General features: G+C 40.1%; 1 protein-coding gene across 1 annotated transcript; it reads left to right on the forward strand.

Annotated features, from left to right (window-relative positions):
* The first annotated feature begins 2,900 nt into the window (after window positions 1-2,900).
* LOC307039196 (general transcription factor II-I repeat domain-containing protein 2B-like) lies at window positions 2,901-4,549 on the forward strand. The gene is made up of 2 exons (XM_079681040.1): window positions 2,901-4,303; window positions 4,427-4,549. Coding segments are annotated over exons 1-2 (1,182 nt in total). The 5' UTR covers window positions 2,901-3,122; the 3' UTR covers window positions 4,428-4,549.
* The last annotated feature ends 18,550 nt before the right edge of the window (window positions 4,550-23,099 follow it).

Raw genomic sequence — 23,099 nt, forward strand, 5'->3', positions numbered from 1 at the left:
ACACATTCTTTACACACATGCTTTACAAAAATGAAAGACATTAAGAAAAAGGCATTTTAAACAGTCATTAAAAAGCAACACAATCTACCTGCATTGCATTACTCTAAACGTGTAATAACGTGCTTTAACCAGTAGGTGGTTTGGGTTAAAAAGCTGTCAAGTTTACAGTGTTAACAAAATAAAATATACTGCTGTTTCTGGTTTAATTTACGACGGATATATTATGTGATTATTTTGATATTTGTAACACAAAAGCGATGGAAAAAACCCACAGCAACACAGAAAAGATGGTCTTAACATGACCCAGCGGTCTAGTAGTTAATAAAAAACAATAATATCAAAACAAAATATTACTACTAACTTTATTGTGAAATTCAAACTGAATGGTAAAAGAATAGTTTCCGGTCTATTCTGAGCCCGATCTCTGTAGATAAATAAAAATAAAGAACTAGGACAGATGTGTAATATTTAATGCAGCCGAACCATTTATTACAATGCATTTATGTGATGACTTTCAAAGAGTAAAGCAAGCACTGCTGAATAAAGTATGATTTTTTCTTTTACGAAACGTTATTTGTATATGGAATGCAGTTGGAGGTCAACCAATCACAGATCTTGAGAACTAATCACGGGTTTGTCAAACAGAGCACATGGTGTAGTCCTAAACGATAGCTGGGGATTCTGGGTAGTGTAGTTCTGCCATCCTTTACTCCGAAAGAAATATTTGTTTCTCCATATCGAAGGGGAAAAATACAAAAGCATTGCACACAATTTAAACCAATCAATGTTGTGTAATTAACAAGGATAATCTGGTGTTTTTTAGTCGATGAGTATATCACTGTAAAATCTATCGACAGTAAGGGGAATACTTACTTCCGGGTGTACAATTCTCCGTTATCCAATGGGAATGGACGCTCACATTGCCTTTAAGGGCAGCCGACACAAACGAATGCCGTGCTTCCATGAGCGTCAAATCCCGCCGCAGATGGGAATACATTGCAATCAGTTGAAAGCTATTTGCGTCCCTTTATGAAGCTGAAGGAGCCTAGGAGCGTCACAACTGCACGCCTCGGGGACCCTGACCAAGCGTCGCTCCTGGACGATTATGGAGTGAGAGTGTGTTGTAGTGATGGCCATTTCGAATCCCTTCGGGGACACGAATCTTTTGATTCAGTTCACTTTAAAGATTCGTTCACTAATTCGGTCACCGATTCGCGAACGACTTCTGGTGGTTTGCACGTTCGCGAACGATTCGTCTTTGTACTTAATTAGTTCAGTGAGTCTTCACTACTGCCGAAGTCCGTACAAGAAGTTTGCTGGCGTAAAATGTATGATATTAAAACACATTTTACACCTCACCTTGTTGCCCCATGAATTATGCTCTGGGAATAGGCTACATATCATTTAAGAAATATAATTGGCCATTGTTAAATCTCATAAATGTGTGCATGAGTATTGAAGTATTATTTGAATTAGTTGAAGTATTAAAATAACGTGTTTATAGCAGAAAGTTTGATATAGTGTATTTCTGGTATATTCATTTTAATGTCACCTCATATATTCGTGTGTGTTAAATTTGAAGGGACAAAGTACATTTTTCCTCTTTAAATATAGAGAGGCTTTTCATATATTCCTTAAACAATGTCCCATTACTTAGTAATAATAAATATAGCGCAATAGTATTTTCTTCCACTTTTATGTGTAATCAAAAGGGTGGTTTTTTGGCTATCGGTGGTTAGGCATAATACAAATGACCTTTGACATCTGCTTTGCAGTTCCCAGACCTCTGAAGAGGCCCTGAGTCTCTGGCTTCCTCTGTTAAGTGCTAACACCATTATTGATTAAGCCAAAGGACATTTTCCTCAAATATAATGCAGTTAAAGTCCTGTTAATTAGTGATTCATGTTCAGCATGCATTAGTTAAGAAACTATAAGGATGTTGGGGTGTTGAAATGTACGTGCGTTTCCTGCAAGACTCTTATCAGATCAGGAGATGATTGGGTCACACACAAGTTAGAGAGACAATGGTCCTTCTGATTCTAAAGTAAGCTGACTTTGGGGTGAAGGGAAGTTCAGGGAAGGCCTTAGAAATCACAAGTTTAACACACATTCTATATAAGGTGACATTAAAATGAATATACCAGATTGAACTTTCCTGCCATAACACGTTACTTTAATCCTTCAAATAATTCAAATAATACTTCAGGTGAAGGGAAGTTCAGGGAAGGCCTTAGGCCAGACGTGTCAAACTCAAGGCCCGCGGGCCAAATGTGGCCCGCCACGTCATTTTATGTGGCCCGCGAGAGCTTAATAGGTCTGATTGTCTAAAAATAAATAAGTCAAATGCGTGCAGTGACCAAAAACTACATTTCCCACAATACATGCCGATTATGTTACCCGCGAAGTGATGGCATCCCGCCACTAGACTGCAGTGTTTCCACATCGATGCGATTTTCCCAACAAGTGGAATTGAGAAATACAAATAATGATCACAAAATGTCCAGGAAGAGAAAAATTGATGCAGATGGAAGGGTGTTTCAAGAAAGATGAGAAGGCGAATACATGTTTGTGCTTCAAGGAGAAAAACCGGTATGTCTTTTGTGTTATGAGGCGGTGGCGGTTGTCAAAGAGTACAATCTATGTCGGCATTTTGAGACCAAACACGGAGGTAAGTATGCCAAATTTAGCCATCAAGAAAAACAACAAATTGCCCAAGAATTAAAAGGCAAACTGCGATCGCAGCAGAATGTGTTCGCGAAAGCCACAACCAAAAACAACGCGGCAGTGAAAGCTAGCTTTGTTGTGGCTGAAGAAATCGCCCGCGCTTCAAAGTCTTTTTCAGAGGGAGCGTTTTTGAAGCGAAGGTCTGTGAGCAGGTGTGTCCCGACCAGATACAGACTTTTAAAAATGTCAGTTTATCAAGAAACACCATCGCGGACCGAGTTAAGGAACTAGCAGGAAACCTGGCAACACAGCTGGCCGAAGAGACACGCAGCTACATAGCTTTTTCTTTAGCTGTTGATGAAAGCACAGACAACACGGATACAGCGCAGCTATCTATTTTTATTAGAGGCGTGAAGTCGGACCTCTCTGTCACTGAGGAGCTGTTGGATGTGGCTGCCATGCATGGGACCACAACGGGACGGGACATTTTTGATGCGGTGGAGAAGTCCGTCAGTAAAAACGCATTGCCCTGGGAAAACTTGGTGGGATTAACTACAGACGGTGCACCTGCAATGTGTGGAAGAAAAGTGGGCTTGGTTGGACTAATGAAGGAGAAAATGCAAGAAAGTAACTGTCACACGCCTCTGATAACGTATCATTGCATTATCCATCAAGAAGCTTTGTGCGGGAAGGTGCTGGGGATGGATGATATAGTGACCACGGTCATGAAGACAGTGAACTTCATTCGGGCGCGTGGCCTGAATCATCCTCAGTTCCAGCTGTTCTTGCAGGAGATGGGCTCGGAGCACGGAGACGTGCCGTACCATACAGAAGTAAGGTGGCTGAGTAGGAGCAAAGTCCTCAAACGATTTTTTGAGCTTAGGGAAGACATTGCTCTTTTCATGCAGAGTAAAGGAAAACCCTTGTCTGAACTGTCAGATCCAAACTGGCTGTGTGACTTTGCTATGTTGTGTGACATAACCGAACATCTCGCCCAACTGAATCAGAAGCTGCAGGGACGCAAACAAGTCATCACGCAGATGTCCGACACGATCACGGCTTTCCAGCGTAAACTTGACCTACGGATGTGCCAAGTGAAACAGGACAATCTTGCCCACTTTCCTGTTTCTCAGAGCATCTCAGCCTCATGTCCCGGTACTTTCTCATGTGCTCAGTTAGCTACCAAACTGAGCCTGTTGATGAATGAGTTTGATCGGCGCTTCTCTGACTTCAGAGCACAGCACTCTGGATTTGCCATCTTTGCTAGTCCTTTCACCACCGACGTGTGCACTGCACCCCAACAACTTCAGATGGAGTTAATAGAGCTTCAAAGCGATAGTGGCCTGAGAGCAAAGTTCCAGGATGTTACAATCCAGGACTTTTACCGTCTACTGCCCCCTGCTTTCATGCCACAGCTTCGACTTCATGCTGCCCGTGTTCTGTCTATGTTTGGGAGCACCTATCTGTGCGAACAGATGTTTTCAATAATGAATCTAAACAAAAACAAGCACAGATCACGCATCACTGACGACAACCTCCACGCTGTTCTACGGATTGCTACAGCACAGGACCTAAAACCAGACATTGACACACTGGCCACGGAAAAACGGTGTCAGACATCTGGTCAGAAAACACATTGGTAAGCATTTGAAAAAACCTAATAATATATAATAAAATGCAATTCAACCAAGAAGAACAATAGTTAAACTATGTGCAATGTAATGATTGTGTTTGCATTTTGTTTTGTGTTTGTTATTTACAGAACATGATCAATGGATGAGGATGGTGGAGAGGGGATCCACATGGTGTGTTCAAGGACAGGCAGCATCTCCTCATCAAAAACTAACCTAAAACCTTGACCAATATAGTTGTGGACTGAGACAACCCTTATTTTGTTATTTTGAGTTTATTACATATACTACTTTATATGTGTAGCAATGTATTTAGTGTTTGCAGGTTTTATGTCTTTATGCAAACAAATGTTTACTGTAATCAAACCATCTCTCATGAGTTGGATGTATGCCCCCTGCAAGGCTGTGTGCAGCCATTTGTTTTTGTAAAATGCTACATCTGTCACACATGTTCTTAGCAGCTCACAATTGTTGGTTTTACAGTTATTTGTTATTTCAAGTTTTGAACAAAGTTAATGTCATAACTTGTGTTTGATGTTATTTTTCTTTATTCACTTGGATAGTTTGATCGTTGATTGATGGAGTAATATGGGTTTCATAACCTGACAAATTAAAAGGATTTATGTTATAATAACAGAGCAACAAGCAAACATATTTTTTACATCTATGCAAATATATATGTAATATTTGTAACTTGAATAAGTAATAAATTCAGAGTTATTTAACATTAAGGAGTAGTTACATTTATTTTACATTGCATTTAGTTACATTGCATTTAGTTACATTTATAAGTTACATCTGGCCCTTTGAGGGCAACGATTATGCTGATGTGGCCCTCGGTGAAAATGAGTTTGACACCCCTGCCTTAGGCCATTGGAACAGTTAGGCTGTGTTATTTACCTAATCCTAAAGATGTCATGAGATGATGACTGGTAAATCTATACAAATATGGCTTTCATAAAGAAAAACAGGTGACTGTTGTGTGATAAGATACATGATAGGATGTGTGTGTGTGTGTGTTGAAGATGTTTAGGGGGAATGAGTACAGGACTGTCTCAGAAAATTAGAATATTGTGATAAAGTTCTTTATTTTCTGTAATGCAATTAAAAAAACAAAAATGTCATACATTCTGGATTCATTACAAATCAACTGAAATATTGCAAGCCTTTTATTATTTTAATATTGCTGATTATGGCATACAGCTTAAGAAAACTCAAATATCCTATCTCTAAATATTAGAATATCATGAAAAAGTATACTAGTAGGGTGTTCAACGAATCACTTGAATCGTCTAATTAACTCGAAACACCTGCAAGGGTTTCCTGAGCCTTGAAAAACACTCAGCTTGGTTCAGTAAATTAAATCACAAGTATGGGGAAGACTGCTGATCTGACTGCTGTCCAGAGGACCGTCATTGACACCCTCCATCAGGAGGGTAAGACACAAAAAGAAATTTCTCAAAGAGCAAGCTGTTCACAGAGTGCAGTTTCAAAGCACATCCACAAAAAGTCTGTTGGAAGGGGGAAATGTGGCAGGAAACGCTGCACAACCAAGAGAGATGACCGCAGCCTTAACAGCATTGTGAAGAAGAGTCGCTTCCAGAATTTGGGGGAGCTTCAAAGACAGTGGACTGAAGCTGGAGTCCAGGTATCAAAAGTCACTGTTCACAGACGTGTCCGGGAAATGGGCTACAATAGCCGTATTCCCATGGTCAAGCCACTTCTGAACTCAAGACAACGGAAGAGGCGTCTGACTTGGGCTAAGGAAAAGAAGCACTGGACAGTTGCACAGTGGTCCAAAGTCCTCTTTTCAGACGAAAGCAAGTTTTGTATTTCATTTGGAAGTCAAGGCGCCAGAGTCTGGAGAAAGGCTGGAGAGGAGCAAAATCCAAGTTGCTTGAAATCCAGTGTGAAGTTCCCACAGTCAGCGATGGTTTGGGGAGCCATGTCAGCTGCTGGTGTTGGTCCACTGTGTTTCATCAAGCCCAGAGTAAATGCAGCTGTGTACCAAGAGATTTTAGAGCACTACATGCTTCCGTCTGCTGAAAAGCTCTATGGAGATGAGGAATTCATTTTCCAGCATGATCTGGCACCTGCCCACAGTGCCAAAACCACCAGTAACTGGTGTACTGACCATGGCATTACTGTCCTCGATTGGCCTGCAAATTCCCCTGACCTGAACCCCATAGAGAATATGTGGGGTATTGTGAAGAAGAAGCTGAAAGACACCAGACCCAACAATGCTAATGAGCTAAAGGCCGCTATTGAAGCATCCTGGGCATCCATAACACCTCAGCAATGCCACAGGCTGATTGCCTCCATGCCACGCCGCATTGATGCAGTAATCCGTGCAAAAGGATTCCCAACCAAGTACTGAGTGCATTAATGGACATTTTCAAATGTTTGATTGTGTTTTGCTGTTATAAATCTTTTTTTTTTACTTGGTCTGAGGAACTATTCTAATTTTTTGAGATAGGATTTTTGAGTTTTCTTAAGCTGTATGCCATAATCAGCAATATTAAAATAATAAAAGGCTTGCAATATTTCAGTTGATTTGTAATGAATCCAGAATGTATGACATTTTTGTTTTTTAATTGCATTACAGAAAATAAAGAACTTTATCACAATATTCTAATTTTCTGAGACAGTCCTGTATGTGTCCTGTCAAAGAGTCCTCTGTCATGACTCCAAATCATTGATTGGGGGATCTGCCTGAGGGTAGAGACACACACACACACACACACACACACACACACACACACACACACACACACACACACACACACACACACACACACACACACACACACACACACACACACACACACACACACACACACACACACACACACACACACACACTCACACACAGAATCTCTGCTCCGCGCCGTTCCTATATGAGCGGGTTCTCAAAAGAAGGAAAAATTCAAAGCAGCCAGGATAAGGGTTAAACAATAATCTGCTTTAATGGTAAAACATACAAATACTTCACCTAATCACGAAGCACTCTGCAGAGTACTCCGGGCTCAGGTTCTACCACCGTGTGAGACACGTCTCAGGAACGGCAAGTCAAAAACAAGAGCGCCGATCTTCAAAATGATCACAACATTTATACACAGAGTTCACTTCTGAGCGAGCTAGACAGTGAGTTGGCAGTGTTCCATTGGTCGGTTTCCCTTCTGGGCGGGATCCCAGGTAGTAAGTCAGTTTTGTTGATTCCATCGTTTGCTTCACAGTGTATGTGTGTGTGTGTGTGTTTCTGTCCCTCTGTCCTCAGGCAGATCCGCCAATCAATGATTTGGAGTCATGACAGAGGACTCTTTGACAGGACACATACTCATTCCCCCTAAACATCTTCAACACACACAAACATCCTATCATGTATCTTTAACAGAAGTTAATTGTTCTTATCGCTTAATGGCTTCCCTGAACTTCCCTTCACCCCAAAGTCAGCTTACTAGGAATGAATACATTTTATTGATAAGCTCAAAAGGACCTTTATCTCATTTACTGCTGGGTGACCCAAGTCTAAAGGCCTCTTTTGGGGTCTGTAGGAGATAAATCATTAATTCTACAAGACTTTAACTGCCTTATATCTGAAAATGTATCCGGGAATTCCCCTGTTGATTGCAAGGACTATTGATAATTAACAGAGAGACCCTAGGGGCCTCTTCTTGGTATCTGCTAGACAGAAGTCACTCAATGCAGAAATCACAAGTTTAACACACATTCTATATAAGGTGACATTAAAATGAATATACCAGATTGAACTTTCCTGCCATAACACGTTACTTTAATCCTTCAAAAAATTCAAATAATACTTCAATTCCCCCTTTTGGTCTCGCCCCACGAGACCAACTCACATAAGACATTTGAAACACAGCTACTGTCATTCCTTGCCACTGTGTCTGCTCCCCAACAGTATAGCTTTGTGAACAGAACACAACTTTCAATGTCAGTGAAGGAACTATCAGAGTGCGAACCTGAGTGCCAGAAAGCAGCATCCTTGCGTGTTGTTGAATCCTCAGGGCGCCTGTGTGGAGAAATCTGATACCCACCAACAACTATGACACCGGAATATGTCTCTGACAACTCTAAAATGTAGTTTAGCCAATTACAGACCTTTGATAGAAACAGGCTCGTCTGCTCACCTTTCAATTGTAGGATCCTCGTTTTAGTTGTCAGAGATTATTCTAGGCCTCTTCTCCGGACCATTCGTCCGGTGGCTGCTGATTTTCCTCTCAAAAACCCTACTCATGACGTCACCACGTCATCACGTCATCACGTCGGGGAAACACCATTGTGGTGGATCGTTTACGTTTTCAGTTTCCTATCTACTTTAAACAACCATCAACTGAGAGTAACTGTATATGATAAAAACAACTCCTAAATAACATTACAATATATATTTCTTCCAATGAGTTCGTTATTTCATGTCAAACAAATTCTCCTCTTTCCATGTCGTATTCTAGAGGGAAAAATCCACCTATCATATTTAATTTGAATAAAACCTTACCCTTAATGTGGTTGTACTAGTGACATCATTGTGTTGATGTCAACCAATGCAACAAACTTTTTCTCGTGTTCGCAGCACCATTTTCTTCAGATGTTTAACAAACAAATGATCAATACACTTTATTAATATACCGCCCCTAGGAAACACAATACCTGACAAATGTTCATGCACGGCATTCTTAAGTGAACCTGCAGAAAACGGCCTTTTGAATTAATATTCCAAATTAATCAATAATAATAACAATAATCCATTTTATCAATTTGTTTACCCTTAGAAGTGAACATACCTCATAATGTTACATCAGGATGTTAAACTAAGCTTTAGCTAAATCAATCATTATTACTGTTTCAGATCTAACTGGAGGTTGAACAAACAAAACCATTTTTTGTTTACATCATGCAAACCACTAACATATTTTCCAATTTCAGCATCAGCCTTGTTACTCTAAAATTACATCCTAAATAGGAATATTAGAAATGAAACAAATATTTAATCTTCAGAAATGTTCTTAACAAATGGAGAGTAATGCCATCTCTCTATCTAGTGAATAGCCAACATATTTAAAAAATGTCAGATATACAAAAATAAGCCTAAATACTCTTTTACTATCAAAGTCTAAAGCTAGACCTAAGCTGAACAGTTTTGGTAATGGACAATTTAATCTAAAAACAAAACAAAACTGGACCTGTGTTTTTGTTATGTGTTCTTCAAAATACATTAGTAAATACCTTGTGAAGTATTCACAATATAACTAACCCTCTCTAGGATATGAAATCCATTCATCTTTAACCAGATACTATTTCCGTATTTATTTTTAGTTCATGATAATAATGGTATAACGTCCACACGTTTACCCATAGCTAGTCACTATGTCAAGATTATCATGTGTGACATAATAATCAGATGTCTTGTTTGCCAAACAAGGATATTAAACTTTAATCTTTTCAGTATTCCAGACCATCATTAAACAATCAGCCTCCTTTCCCAAACGCTTAAGCAGATCGTTCTACACCACCTTCTGGTAAACTCTTGCACAGTTATGCTGTAAAATCATTGCATGATTTCTTCAGAGTCTGAACAGACTGAGACCAGCCTGTCTCTTGATCTTGTCATATTGAGAACAGTCAATGATTCATTGTCCTCTTCAGCTGTAGTCAGTGGCAGGGCCCCCAAAAAGCTAGAACCAGCCCTGGTCAGTGGGCTCCAAGGAAACTCTCTCTGGCATTGGGATGTCCTGAGGGGGAAGGGACCTCTGGATCAATGTGATACAATCAGCAGACACAAGTTGTCCTCTGTATAGCAGAAATCCCCCAAAACTGCAGTACCTCTTCACACCACTGTTGCCTTGACAACGAGGCACAAGCAAACAGTCAATACCTCCTCAGAGATGCGTGCTTTGCGCAGTTCTTCTGCTTGCAATGAGCAACATTTCACCAACACACTGATTCAGAGTAGAACCCAAAGGTGGCGCACAACTATCCAATGCTGCTGTAATCACAGCAAATCAGCTACTGAGAAAAACTCAATGTAAATCTCTCCCCCAGCGGGTGACAAAATAAAACAGCTGAGTGTCTATATGGTCAGGAATGCTGAAACATGTGAATGTTAAACCCATTAATGGTAACAGTCTTCCTATTCTTCATTACTTCAGTTCTAAGTTAATAGGCAAAACAAAGACACCTTTCTTAACCACTATAGATTCATCTTTTATCTACTTGCTTATTCTATTCTTTTTCAAATTGTTTATCTAAGTTGTGTGTTACAAGCATGGTTAGATTTTTAACAGAATACAAAACTAACTGTATTCAGCGCTATACATTTAAAACAAGTAATCTGACTACAGTTAATGAATATATTTTTGGAACACTTAAAGGAATTATTACAAAATGTAATCTTCATTATTACTAAAGCTGAAACCTAAAGAAATCATCACGGAACATTTTTCTGTCCTTATTACTTAATTGTTTCAATAAAAACTAAAAAGCATTGTGAAAACTCCCATTTTTGAGAACATCTCTCAAAACTCTTATTCCATCTAAGCACGAATGTTTATGACAAACTCGTCCTATTAATCCCAAACGGTCTTTAATGGTATCTATTGTGAACTTTTCTTAATATTAATTGTAAATGCAATGTATGTTCTCTTTAGAACAAAGACAGGATAGTTGCAGCTGAAACTGGTTAATAGCAATTTTCTGTTAACCTAGATAAGCCTGTTGTTCTTATATCTAGTAAATATATTCTTATTTTATGTTACTCACAAAACAATATGACATTTTCCAGAATAGTAGTAACTCTAGATAACCTGTACTCTCTATATACTTCTTCAAACCATCTGACTTTTCTCTCTCTCTTCCTCTCTGCGCCCTGCAGCTGCCGGCCCAAGCTTCTCTCATCAAAACCTCTTTTGTTATCCAACTGTGTGAGATGGCTTTTAGCCTCGTGCAGCACCTCTGTCATGCTTAAACATTAACAGATTCTCTCTGACAAACTTACAAAAACCTTCTTTTTACTTTCTACTCCTTCTTCATAAACTTAAAAGCACCATTGTGGTGGATCGTTTACGTTTTCAGTTTCCTATCTACTTTAAACAACCATCAACTGAGAGTAACTGTATATGATAACAACTCCTAAATAACCTTACAATATATATTTCTTCCAATGAGTTTGTTATTTCATGTCTAACAAATTCTCCTCTTTCCATGTCTTATTCTAGGTGGAAAAATCCACCTATCATATTTAATTTGAATAAAACCTTACCCTTAATGTACTTCATATACTCAGTAAACCTCTTTTTACTTTCCCCTAAGGTTACTGTATGTAATATAATTTTCCTTGAAGTATAATTAAGTACAATCCTTAGTTAATGACAAATACCATAAAATTCACAACGCAATGCAACGGTATCAATCAGTTCTCAAAGACTATGTTTAAATAGCAGCAAATCATTGTTTCTTATTTATTTCAATATATCTACCACTTCAAATCACACCTTGATCTGTTAATTTTCAATGTATTTCCTTCCAACTTCAGGCATTAGAGAAAAAAGCTCTTAACTCACGCTCCTCTCGTTCAAATTCTACCTTCATTATGACTTCGTATCTATTCATCTGACTTACTGTCTTTGTTACCAGTAAATATTCACAGAAAAAATACCCCGTACAGTCTATTCAGCTTTTATTGTCCGATGTTTATTCCATCAAGTTTAGCGAGCCTCTCAGCGTGCTTCAACACTGTCTTTCAACGATGTGATGCTGACATGGAGTCGTAAACCAGGCTTACAGAACTCTTTATCGTGACGTTTGGCTTTATAGATTCAACCCCCACAGAACAAAGGATTAATGAGGTCCGGTCACTTCAAAATTGCTTTTTGAAGGTGGCGTTACTCTCCTTTGGATTTACTTATAACTCAACTTCGATTCCTATGAACCTAAGAATAGTTACTCAGATTTGTTCCGGATGCCGTCTGAAAACAGCCACTGAACATCCCCCAACGAGTCTTCAGCCGTCTCCTTTCTGAAAAAATTACGGGGCCTTTCACCTTCGTTTTACATACCTCGTTGATTCACTTTTATGTTATATAACTTTCCTACCTATCTAAAATATGTATTTGTATATTCCACCGCAACAACTATGACACCGGAATATGTCTCTGACAACTCTAAAATTTAGTTTAGCCAATTACAGACCTTCGATAGAAACAGGCTCGTCTGCTCACCTTTCAATTGTAGGATCCTCGTTTTAGTTGTCAGAGATTATTCTAGGCCTCTTCTCCGGACCATTCGTCCGCTGGCTGCCGATTTTCCTCTCAAAAACCCTACTCATGACGTCACCACGTTATGACGTCATCACGTCGGGGAAACACCATTTGTTGGGGCAGAATCTCTGCTCCGCGCCGTTCCTATATGAGCGGGTTCTCAAAAGAAGGAAAAATTCAAAGCAGCCAGGATAAGGGTTAAACAATAATCTGCTTTAATGGCAAGAACATACAAATACATCACCCAATCTCCTAATCACGAAGCACTCTGCAGAGTACTCCGGGCTCAGGTTCTACCACCGTGTGAGACACGTCTCAGGAACGGCAAGTCAAAAACAAGAGCGCCGATCTTCAAAATGATCACAACATTTATACACAGAGTTCACTTCTGAGCGAGCTAGACAGTGAGTTGGCAGTGTTCCATTGGTCGGTTTCCCTTCTGGGCGAGATCCCAGGTAGTAAGTCAGTTTGTTGATTCCATCGTTTGCTTCACAGTGTATGTGTGTGTGTGTGTGTGTGTGTGTGTGTGTGTGTGTGTGTGTGTGTGTGTGTGTGTGTGTGTGTGTGTGTGTGTGTGTGTGTGTGTGTGTGTGTTCTGTCCCTCTGCCCTCAGGCAGATCCCCCAATCAATGATTTGGAGTCATGACAGAGGACTCTTTGACAGGACTCATTCCCCCTAAACATCTTCAACACACACGAACATCCTATCATGTATCTTTAACAGAAGTTAATTGTTCTTATCGCTTAATGGCTTCCCTGAACTTCCCTTCACCCCAAAGTCAGCTTACTAGGAATGAATACATTTTATTGATAAGCTCAAAAGGACCTTTATCTCATTTACTGCTGGGTGACCCAAGTCTCAAGGCCTGCAGGATGTGTAGGAGATAAATAATTAATTCTACAAGACTTTAACTGCCTTATATCTGAAAATGTATCCGGGAATTCCCCTGTTAATTGCAAGGACTATTGATAATTAACAGAGAGACCATAGGGGCCTCTTCTTGGTATCTGCTAGGCAGAAGTCACTCAATGCAGAAATCACAAGTTTAACACACATTCTATATAAGGTGACATTAAAATGAATATACCAGATTGAACTTTCCTGCCATAACACGTTACTTTAATCCTTCAAATAATTCAAATAATAATTCAGGTGAAGGGAAGTTCAGGGAAGGCCTTAGGCCATGGGAACAGTTAGGCTTTGTTATTTACCTAATCCTAAAGATGTCATGAGATGATGACTGGTAAATCTATACAAATATGGCTTTCATAAAGAAAAACAGGTGACTGTTGTGTGATAAGATACATGATAGGATGTGTGTGTGTGTTGAAGATGTTTAGGGGGAATGAGTATGTGTCCTGTCAAAGAGTCCTCTGTCATGACTCCAAATCATCGATTGGGGGATCTGCCTGAGGGCAGAGGGACACACAAACACACACACACACACACACACACACACACAAACACACACACACACACACACACACACACACACACACACACACACACACACACACACACACACACACACACACACACACACACACACACACACACACACACACACACACACACACACACACCCGCCCAGAAGTGAAACCGACCAATGGAACACTGCCAACTCACTGGCTAGCTCGCTCAGAAGTGAACTCGCCAATAACAAATAGCTAAGGAAGAGCAAGCGATAAAACTCCTCCCCACCTGTGTATAAATGTTTTGATCATTTTGAAGATTGACGCTCTTGTTTCTGACTGGCCGTTCCTGAGACGTGTCTCACGCGGCGGTAGAACTTGGGCCCGGAGCATTCTTCATTCTGAAGCTGCTGTTGCAGAGTGCTTCGTGATTAGGTGATTGGGTGATGTATTGTATGTTTTTACAATTAAAGCAGATTATTATTTAACCCTTATCAGTAGCGTGGCGTGGGGAAAAAATTAGGGGAAGCCAATAATATGTCCTTTCTTTTGGGTCGGGGGTGTGGTGGTCAATGTAATAACGTAACCAGATGAGTGATTACAGCACACGGTATCATTTTACACATATTTGTATCATACAGATGCAGGACTTACACACGCCTGTTATCTAACCATCAATCAATCAATCAATCAATGTTTATTTATATAGCCCAATATCACAAATGTTACATTTGTCTCAGTGGACTTCACAGTTTGTACAGAATATCAGTATGACAATACGACACCCTCTGTCCTTAGACCCTCACATCGTACAAGGAAAAACTTCCAGAGAAAACCCCACAGTTTAAAGGGAAAAATGGGAGAAACCTCAGGGAGAGCAACAGAGGAGGGATCCCTCTCCCAGGACGGACAGACGTGCAATAGATGCCGTGTGTAAATTGAAAAGATAATACATTTGCAACATAGGTAGTCCAAATGTTTTGAAATGCATGTGTGTATAATAAGAAGATGAATCCACGAGGATATCCATCCAGGACTTATGATCCAGGACCGCAGCCACGTCTCAAGATCCAGGACTCGCAATCCATGACACAGGACCGCAGGATCATCCATGACTCCGGATCCCGGCGTATATAGACACCAAAAAGAAAGACATTTGGGGAAGCTGGGTTAATCGGAACATGAGAGTACACAGGTATAGACAGAGAGAAGGAAGAAGTAAGATGTCCCCCGACAAACTAAGCCTATATCAGCAAAACTAGGGGCTGAATCTAATCAGCCCTAACTATAAGCTTTATCAAAAAGGAAAGTCTTAAGCGCACTCTTAAAAACGGATAGGGTGTCTGCCGTCCGAACACAAACTGGAAGCTGATTCCACAAAAGTGGAGCTTGATAAGAAAAGGCTCTGGCTCCCATTGTACTTTTAGAGACTCTAGGAACAACCAACAACCCTGCATTCTTGGAACGCAATGCCCTAGTAGGACAATAGGGTATAATGAGTTCTTTAAGGTAAGATGGCGCCTGCCCATTAAGGGCTTTGTAGGCGAGAAGAAGAATTTTAAATTCTATCCTGTGTTCTATAGGGAGCCAGTGTAAGGCAGCCAGAACAGGAGTAATTTAACCGACAGGTCCGCACGCACTCTCCAGCCCAAACTCTAATAAGCATTCATTCACAAACTAAATCAGGAGACCTTTAACGTTTTACGTCCGATTCGCTCTTTTTTTCTCGGTCATCAGTCATTAGTCATCAGATTGTATTTGTTGTTGCTGCTGTAGCGGAACTTTAGTACAATTATTTTTGATTAAATACTCCAAATCTCCACCCTCCATAATTGCACTTACTTCAGTTGCTTGCTACTTTCTAACGGCGGTGAGAGTGGTGCAGTGACGCTATCTATCTTCTAACGATTGGATTTATGATTCGAAAATTATAAAAGTAGGGTAGACATGTGGATATTATCCGACTGAACAAGACGTGCATTTATCTAACAGGTTCATTTTCGACTGACCTTATTTCGAGCTATTTTCCAAAATCCTATGGAGAAATCCCATTGCTTTTTTGTAGAGGGAAACCGAGCGCGGCTTACGTCCATGTTTTACGACGCGTCACTAAATTGATGCGATTTGATTGGATTGTGAGGCAAGGGAAGCCAGCCACCTCTGGCTTCCCTTGGCATGGCCCTGCCTAATCACAGGTTGGCAGGGCCAATTTTGTGGAATCAGCTTCCAGTTTGTGTTCGGGCGGCAGACACCCTATCCGTTTTTAAGAGTGCGCTTAAGACCTTCCTTTTTGATAAAGCTTATAGTTAGGGCTGATTAGATTCAGCCCCTAGTTTTGCTGATATAGGCTTAGTTTGTCAGGGGACATCTTACTTCTTCCTTCTCTCTGTCTATACCTGTGTAGCTACTCTCATGTTCCGATTAACCCAGCTTCCCCACATTTCTTTCTTTTTGGTGTCTATATACGCCGGGATCCGGAGTCATGGATGATCCTGCGGTCCTGTGTCATGGATCGCGAGTCCTGGATCTTGAGTCGTGGCTGTGTTCCTGGATCATAAGTCCTGGATGGATATCCTCGTGGATTCATCTTCCTATTATACACACATGCATTTCCAAACATTTGGACTACCTATGTTGCAAATGTATTATCTTTTCAATTTACACACGGAATCTATTGCACGTCTGTCCGTCCTGGGAGAGGGATCCCTCCTCTGTTGCTCTCCCTGAAGTTTCTCCCATTTTCCCTTTAAACTGTGGGTTTTCTCTGGAAGTTTTTCCTTGTACGATGTGAGGGTCTCAGGACAGAGGGTGTCGTATTGTCATACTGATATTCTGTACAAACTGTGAAGTCCACTGAGACAAATGTAACATTTGTGATATTGGGCTATATAAATAAACATTGATTGATTGATTGATGACGTGAGTCTTGTCTGATTGGTCAATCCCTCAATCTTTTTTCACCAAGGGAAGCCAATTTCGGCTGGCTTCCTCTCGCAACAGAGAGTGCAATCTACTGTTTCACCATAACCACTAGAAGGGCGCTGTTTCACTCTTTGTAAAATACTCAATGAGAATGGAGCAGAGAAGGGCCGTCCGCAACACACAACAAAGAATTTCCGAAACTAAACGAAGTGTTTTTATTTATTTATTAAAATGATAACTACAATTCGAAAAAACAGGGGAACCCTGGCTTCCCTTGGCCTCCAGGAGAAAACGCCACTGACCCTTATCCTGGTGCTTTGACTTTTCCTTCTTTTAAAAGAAACTCATAGAGGAACGCGCGGAGCAGAGGTTTTGCACCAACACTATACAACCCAGTCTCACGGCATTTCGTGTTCACCAACACGATTTTTAATCTATTGATTCGTGTTCACCAACACGATTTTCCCCTTTTTTTCGCGTTCCACAGCACGATTTTAAAAGCATTGTATTTCTGTTGGTAGTCTCACTGCATTACGTGTTATAGGAAGACCAGAAGCTGTGTGGTTCATAAAAACATGTTCTTACTCAATATCAAGCCACGATTATTGCTTTTATTTAAAATCGTATCATTTCTGACTTTTGTTGCTGTCTGTGAGGAAAATAAATGGGGCTCATTTTTCCTTCTAATTTGTTATTCTTTTTAAAAATAACACACTGTTATTTGGTCAACAATAACACACAATTATCCTTGTTTTTATTTGTTTGATTCTATAATCTCTGATTTTTTTGCCGTACTTCAGGAACTGAATTTCAAAATAAAAATAACCGGAAACAGACGTAGGCCTATAAGGGACATTTCGAGCATCATCGAGTTTAGGATGGCCGAAGACACCACACTACCCATAATCCCCAGCTATCCTTTAGGACTACAGTCCCCGTGATTAAACTTCAAGTCGGGATTGGATGTTGGAGTGGCAGTGCGCACAGGTTACGGAATCGAAACTGGATTGAACGCCGCCCCCCCCCCCCCCAACAATTAGAAGTTGCCAGTATTAGACACCAATTATTAACCAATTAAAATGAACCGATTAAACATCTCTCTGACACAGTTTAAACGCATTTCAAGTGGAAGAATTGTTCATGTCTCCTCTTCGTGTCTCGGGAAGCTGGAAGCTGTATTATTTTCAAAAAATAAAATAAATATATATTTTTTTTAACCATAACGGGTACTTTACACAACATTGAGTCAAACTTATCCTTGTTTTAATCCTTGTTTTATTTATGTTAAATTGTTGTTGTCTGTTAATTTTCCATTTTATTTGTTTAGGTTTAAGATATCATTATTTTTTATTTATTATTATCATGTTAGATGTTTAAACTTTTCTGGATTTTATAAGGCAATATATACTTTTTTGTTTTTGTCCGTAGGCTACTTAGGTTATTAAAGAGTTATCGCGTCAAAATATAGGAAATGTATTAATATTTTATTGTATAATCGGTACAGGAAATTACATCATTCAGAGCGCCACCTATTGGCCAAAGACGCTGCCACCGGCATTGCGATCCATCCTCTGACAAAGTAAGTTGGGTCACTAAAGTCTGACACATGTTTTGCTTAGATTTAATAATTGGGGCTTTTTTTTTAAGCCTTTACTCGCATGGTTCATCACACATACTGAACTGTTCTAAGTCTGAGAAATGCTTTCGCCATAATCAGCAAAGCAACATTAATGTGAAATTATTCTTGCGGGCGGCTAGCTAGCTAGCTCACGTTCAACATAAGCTTAAACTAGTTTAGCTACATTTATATCAGCTCATAAGTGGTGTGTGAAAAATATTTGTCTTAATTACGGCTACATACGTCGGTGTTAAAGTGTGAGTTATACGTTATCTTAATCGCTTTTGTTTTACACATGACAGTACTAACTCTGGCCGACATTTTAATATATGTTTGGGGGGGAGGGGCATAGTCGACGTCCATGTGCTTGTTACGCGTATGAAACAGGAAACACGTAAATGAACTCAGTCTGTCTAAAGTAGTGAAACCGTCACAATGTGCATTTAAAAAAGCTAGTTTCACTACATAATTCACTTTTTCTGTTCTCTCCTGCAGCTCCCGTACCCACACCACAAACCCATACACTGATCTACACCATCATAAAACCAACGGCACTTTTAAGAGCCAAACTCAACCTATCTCTCTGTTGCTTTTCATATATTCCTGAAACAATGTCCCACTACTTAGTAATAATAAATTAAAGCAATAGTCTTTTCTTCCACTTTTCATGTGTAGTCAAAAGGGTGGTTTTATGACCTTTGACATCTGCTTTGCAGTTCCCAGCAAGGAAGGGGCCCTGAGTCTCTAGCTTCCTCTGCTAATTGCTAAAACCTGTATTGATTAGCCCAAAGGGAGATGTGCCTCAGATACAAGACAGTTGAAGTCTTGTAGAATTAATGTTTATCTCCTACAGACCCCAAAAGAGGCCTTGAGACTTGGGTCACCCAGCAGTAAATGAGATAAAGGTCCTTTTGAGCTTATCAATAAAATGTATTCATTCCTAGTAAGCTGACTTTGGGGTGAAGGGAAGTTCAGGGAAGCCATTAAGCGATAAGAACAATTAACTTCTGTTAAAGATACATGATAGGATGTGTGTGTTGAAGATGTTTAGGGGGAATGAGTATGTGTCCTGTCAAAGAGTCCTCTGTCATGACTCCAAATCATTGATTGGGGGATCTGCCTGAGGGCAGAGGGACAGAAACACACACACACACACACACACACACACACACACACACACACACACACACACACACACACACACACACACACACACACACACACACACACACACACACACACACACACACACACGCGCACAGAAGCAACATGGAATCAACAAACTGACTTACTACCTGGGATCCCGCCCAGAAGGGAAACCGACCAATGGAACACTGCCAACTCACTTTCTAGCTCGCTCAGAAGTGAACTCTGTGTATAAATGTTGTGATCATTTTGAAGATCGGCGCTCTTGTTTCTGACTGGCCGTTCCTGAGACGTGTCTCACACGGTGGTAGAACCTGAGCCCGGACTACTCTGCAGAGTGCTTCGTGATTCGGTGATGTATTTGTATGTTTTACCATTAAAGCAGATTATTGTTTAACTTGCATTCTGGTGTTTCTTAAACCCTTCCTTTTTACGAATTTACCCAGCTTACCAAACGACACGCGGAGACGAGGTTGGTTTTAAACATCCTCCAAATCTCCAACACTATCTACCTACCTTTCTTATAGTTATTGTCTCTATCTTTTTCTATCATTCATTATCTATTTCTTCATCTATCCATCTCAATCTTACAATGTGTCTCTCTATCTCTGTTTGTCTCATACAGCAGCTGTTGCATATCTGTTGTGTCTATCTGTCTGTCTGTCTGTCTGTCTGTCTGTCTGTCTGTCTGGCTGGCTGGCTGGCTGGCTGTGTTGCAATGGCAACAAAACACAACCCAGACCCCAATAATCCCACATCCAAAGGAGAGAAATGCATGGGTCTTGAGCTGAAGCATGAACACATGCTAGCTGAAGCTAAGGTTCGTGTTTTAACCCATATGACCTCATTCATTTCCAACTTGAATTTGGCACTATCTGTTATCCAAAAAATGCTGAACAGGCAAGAGTAACTGGATTTTGAATCAATGTATAGGGCCTTTGCAAAACGGTTCATCATTACAACATGGGGGGGCAGAGGCTTACTAAATAAAGCTTGTTCAACTTGTTTTACTTCATTAGTTGTATATGGTAGGAAAAACTTGAAGCAAAAATGTTCTTCAAGTGAATGAATTTACTTTTATTTGTCCACTGTCATATGGTATCAGTTTATCAGCAACATCAACCTTACATGAGTTGTTACTTGGTCAGTGAAAGCAGCTGAGGAGAGGAAACGGGCACGCTCTGTAGGAGACACTTTACAGTCCCCTAAAAGGGGCTGTGTAGGACGTGGCAAGCCGAGAGGGAGGCATGGAGGGCGACGCCAAGGCTCAGCTACAGGTTGAAATCCCAATTATTTTACATTTGTATGAATTTACTAAGTAAATGGTTGGAAAATCGAATTAAAACACAGTAATTGCTTGTTGAGGGTCTACAATAATTCCAATATATAAACGCATAGTGACACTACAGCCGGAGACATTCCCACTGTGGTGTCATAAGAACTATGCTTTCTTTAATTTCACAAGCTTTTAAACAATAGGTAGATAATACAAATCATCAGTTATCTGTTGTTAACCCTCTGTGTGATGTTTTACAGTCACATCCCCCCCGACTGAGGGCTTCCAGTCTTCCAGTGGGGAGGTTCTGCGTACCGAACCTTCAGCACAACACGAATTTGGTAAATCACAAAAATGGCTTTAAGTTTAAAACTAAAATCAATTTTTAAATAAATTGTATTAGTGAGAGAAAATAACCTTATACACAACTGACAGTTCAGGACTCGAACGAGGAATGTAATTCAGTAAAGATATTGGCCAGTTCCATACTGAGCAAAGAAATTATCCTTGATTTTTAGTGTTCATCTTAAATATAGTCATTTACAGTTAAAGTTTCTCATTCTGTTCACAGAAAAGAATATGGAGAGACTCTCTGACATTCTTTCCTCATGTCCTCCTCCTGAGCCTCAAAAAAGCTCTGCCTCATCCTGGTCTTTTCGGCAGCAGAAAGCCTCAGAGCGCTGGAAAGAAGCGAGACCACAATGACGACAAAGACAAAGACTACAATGCCTTCTAGAAAAAGAGGCTGTTGGTCATCCCCTGTGTGGCCTCTGCCACGAGCCGGCTGTTATTAGGTGAGATAACATTTACCTTTATTTAAATTACTTTACCTAATTGTAATTTTTCAGTATTAATGCTCAGTGCCCTGCTATTTCAGCTAACATGCATGACTTTTGGGATGTTAGAAAACTGGATACCCAGAGAAAAACCACATGAAAATGAGAGTAATTCTAGGATATTAGAATAATTTTGTATTTCCTCCCAAGGTGTAGAGAGTGTCTCCCCGAGGAGTGGTTCTGTGGAGACTGATGTACTTCATCACAAGAACCAGCCACTCCACAACAGGGACAGTTTAATGAATGTTTTTTTTTAAACGAATTAGTCCAACAACGTGTATTGTTAGAGTGGAAGGTGGATATGACACCCATGACCAAGGTATGCTCTCTCAAACTTGCATTTTGATGTTCACATGTCTCTTCGGCCAACATATAATGGTAATTAGTGCTTTTCTTTTTTTTTTGACAGCTTGCATATTGCCAACTGTGAAGGCACCCAACTGCTCCTGTAAAGGCACAAACTTCACTGTGGTACCAGGCAAACCAGTGATTTTACTTACCATCAATGGTAAACAAATATATATATATATATATATATATATATATATATATATATATATATATATATATTTGGATTTCTATTGAATTATTGTTATATGTTTACTGTTGTAGGCTGAGGCATTGTGCTTCCACTTGGAGTAAAAACTTCATGTAATATCTGTTAATCTTTGACTATTTGTAGATGGAACTGTTGTAAAATGTGTCTTAATTATGTTTATTTACTTCTTCCAAGGGCGTTATGACTTGCATCTGCCACTATATGTCTGTCAAACTTGCCAGCAGCAGTGGACCCCCGACTTGAAAGTCCTCCTTAAGAGTGGAAACTGGCCAGCTTCGGTCAGTATTTCCACACTTTACACCTTGGACCTCCTGAGCTCCTTTGAAGAGCTCAAGGTCATCTCTCCGGGATTCTCCAGACAGGCCTTTGCAAAGCAGCTGGAGCATCGCACAAAGTGTGGAGGAAGAGTAAGTGTAAATATTCTTTACCATATTATACTTTATAACATTTCCGTAAATAGACAAAATCACAGCAATATATGTAATTATCTTCCAGTCTGCACCTGTCAACGGAGATGCACTGCAGCGCAGCTTTCTGGAGTTCTCCTATGCCTCGTATGAGGAAGACCTGCTCTGCTGTGGTGCTCCTTTCATCTGCCCTGCCTGCACGCCGGAGATTTTGGCTGTTTCTGCCGATGGAAACAGGAAGCTGTATCGCTTTCGGCGAAGTGGAAGGTGCTGTTTTTACAATGTTGTTACTTAACTTTTTTGATTACTGTTTATATTTCATGGATATATTTGCTAATCTTTTTTTCCTCAGTT

Source organism: Notothenia rossii, assembly GCF_949606895.1.
Source record: "Notothenia rossii genome assembly, chromosome: 5".
Lineage (NCBI taxonomy): Eukaryota > Metazoa > Chordata > Actinopteri > Perciformes > Nototheniidae > Notothenia > Notothenia rossii.

What these genes read in the sequence shown, in the direction of transcription:
- LOC307039196 (XM_079681040.1), top strand. Translation starts at nt 3,123, where the DNA reads ATGCATGGGACCACAACGGGACGGGACATTTTTGATGCGGTGGAGAAG.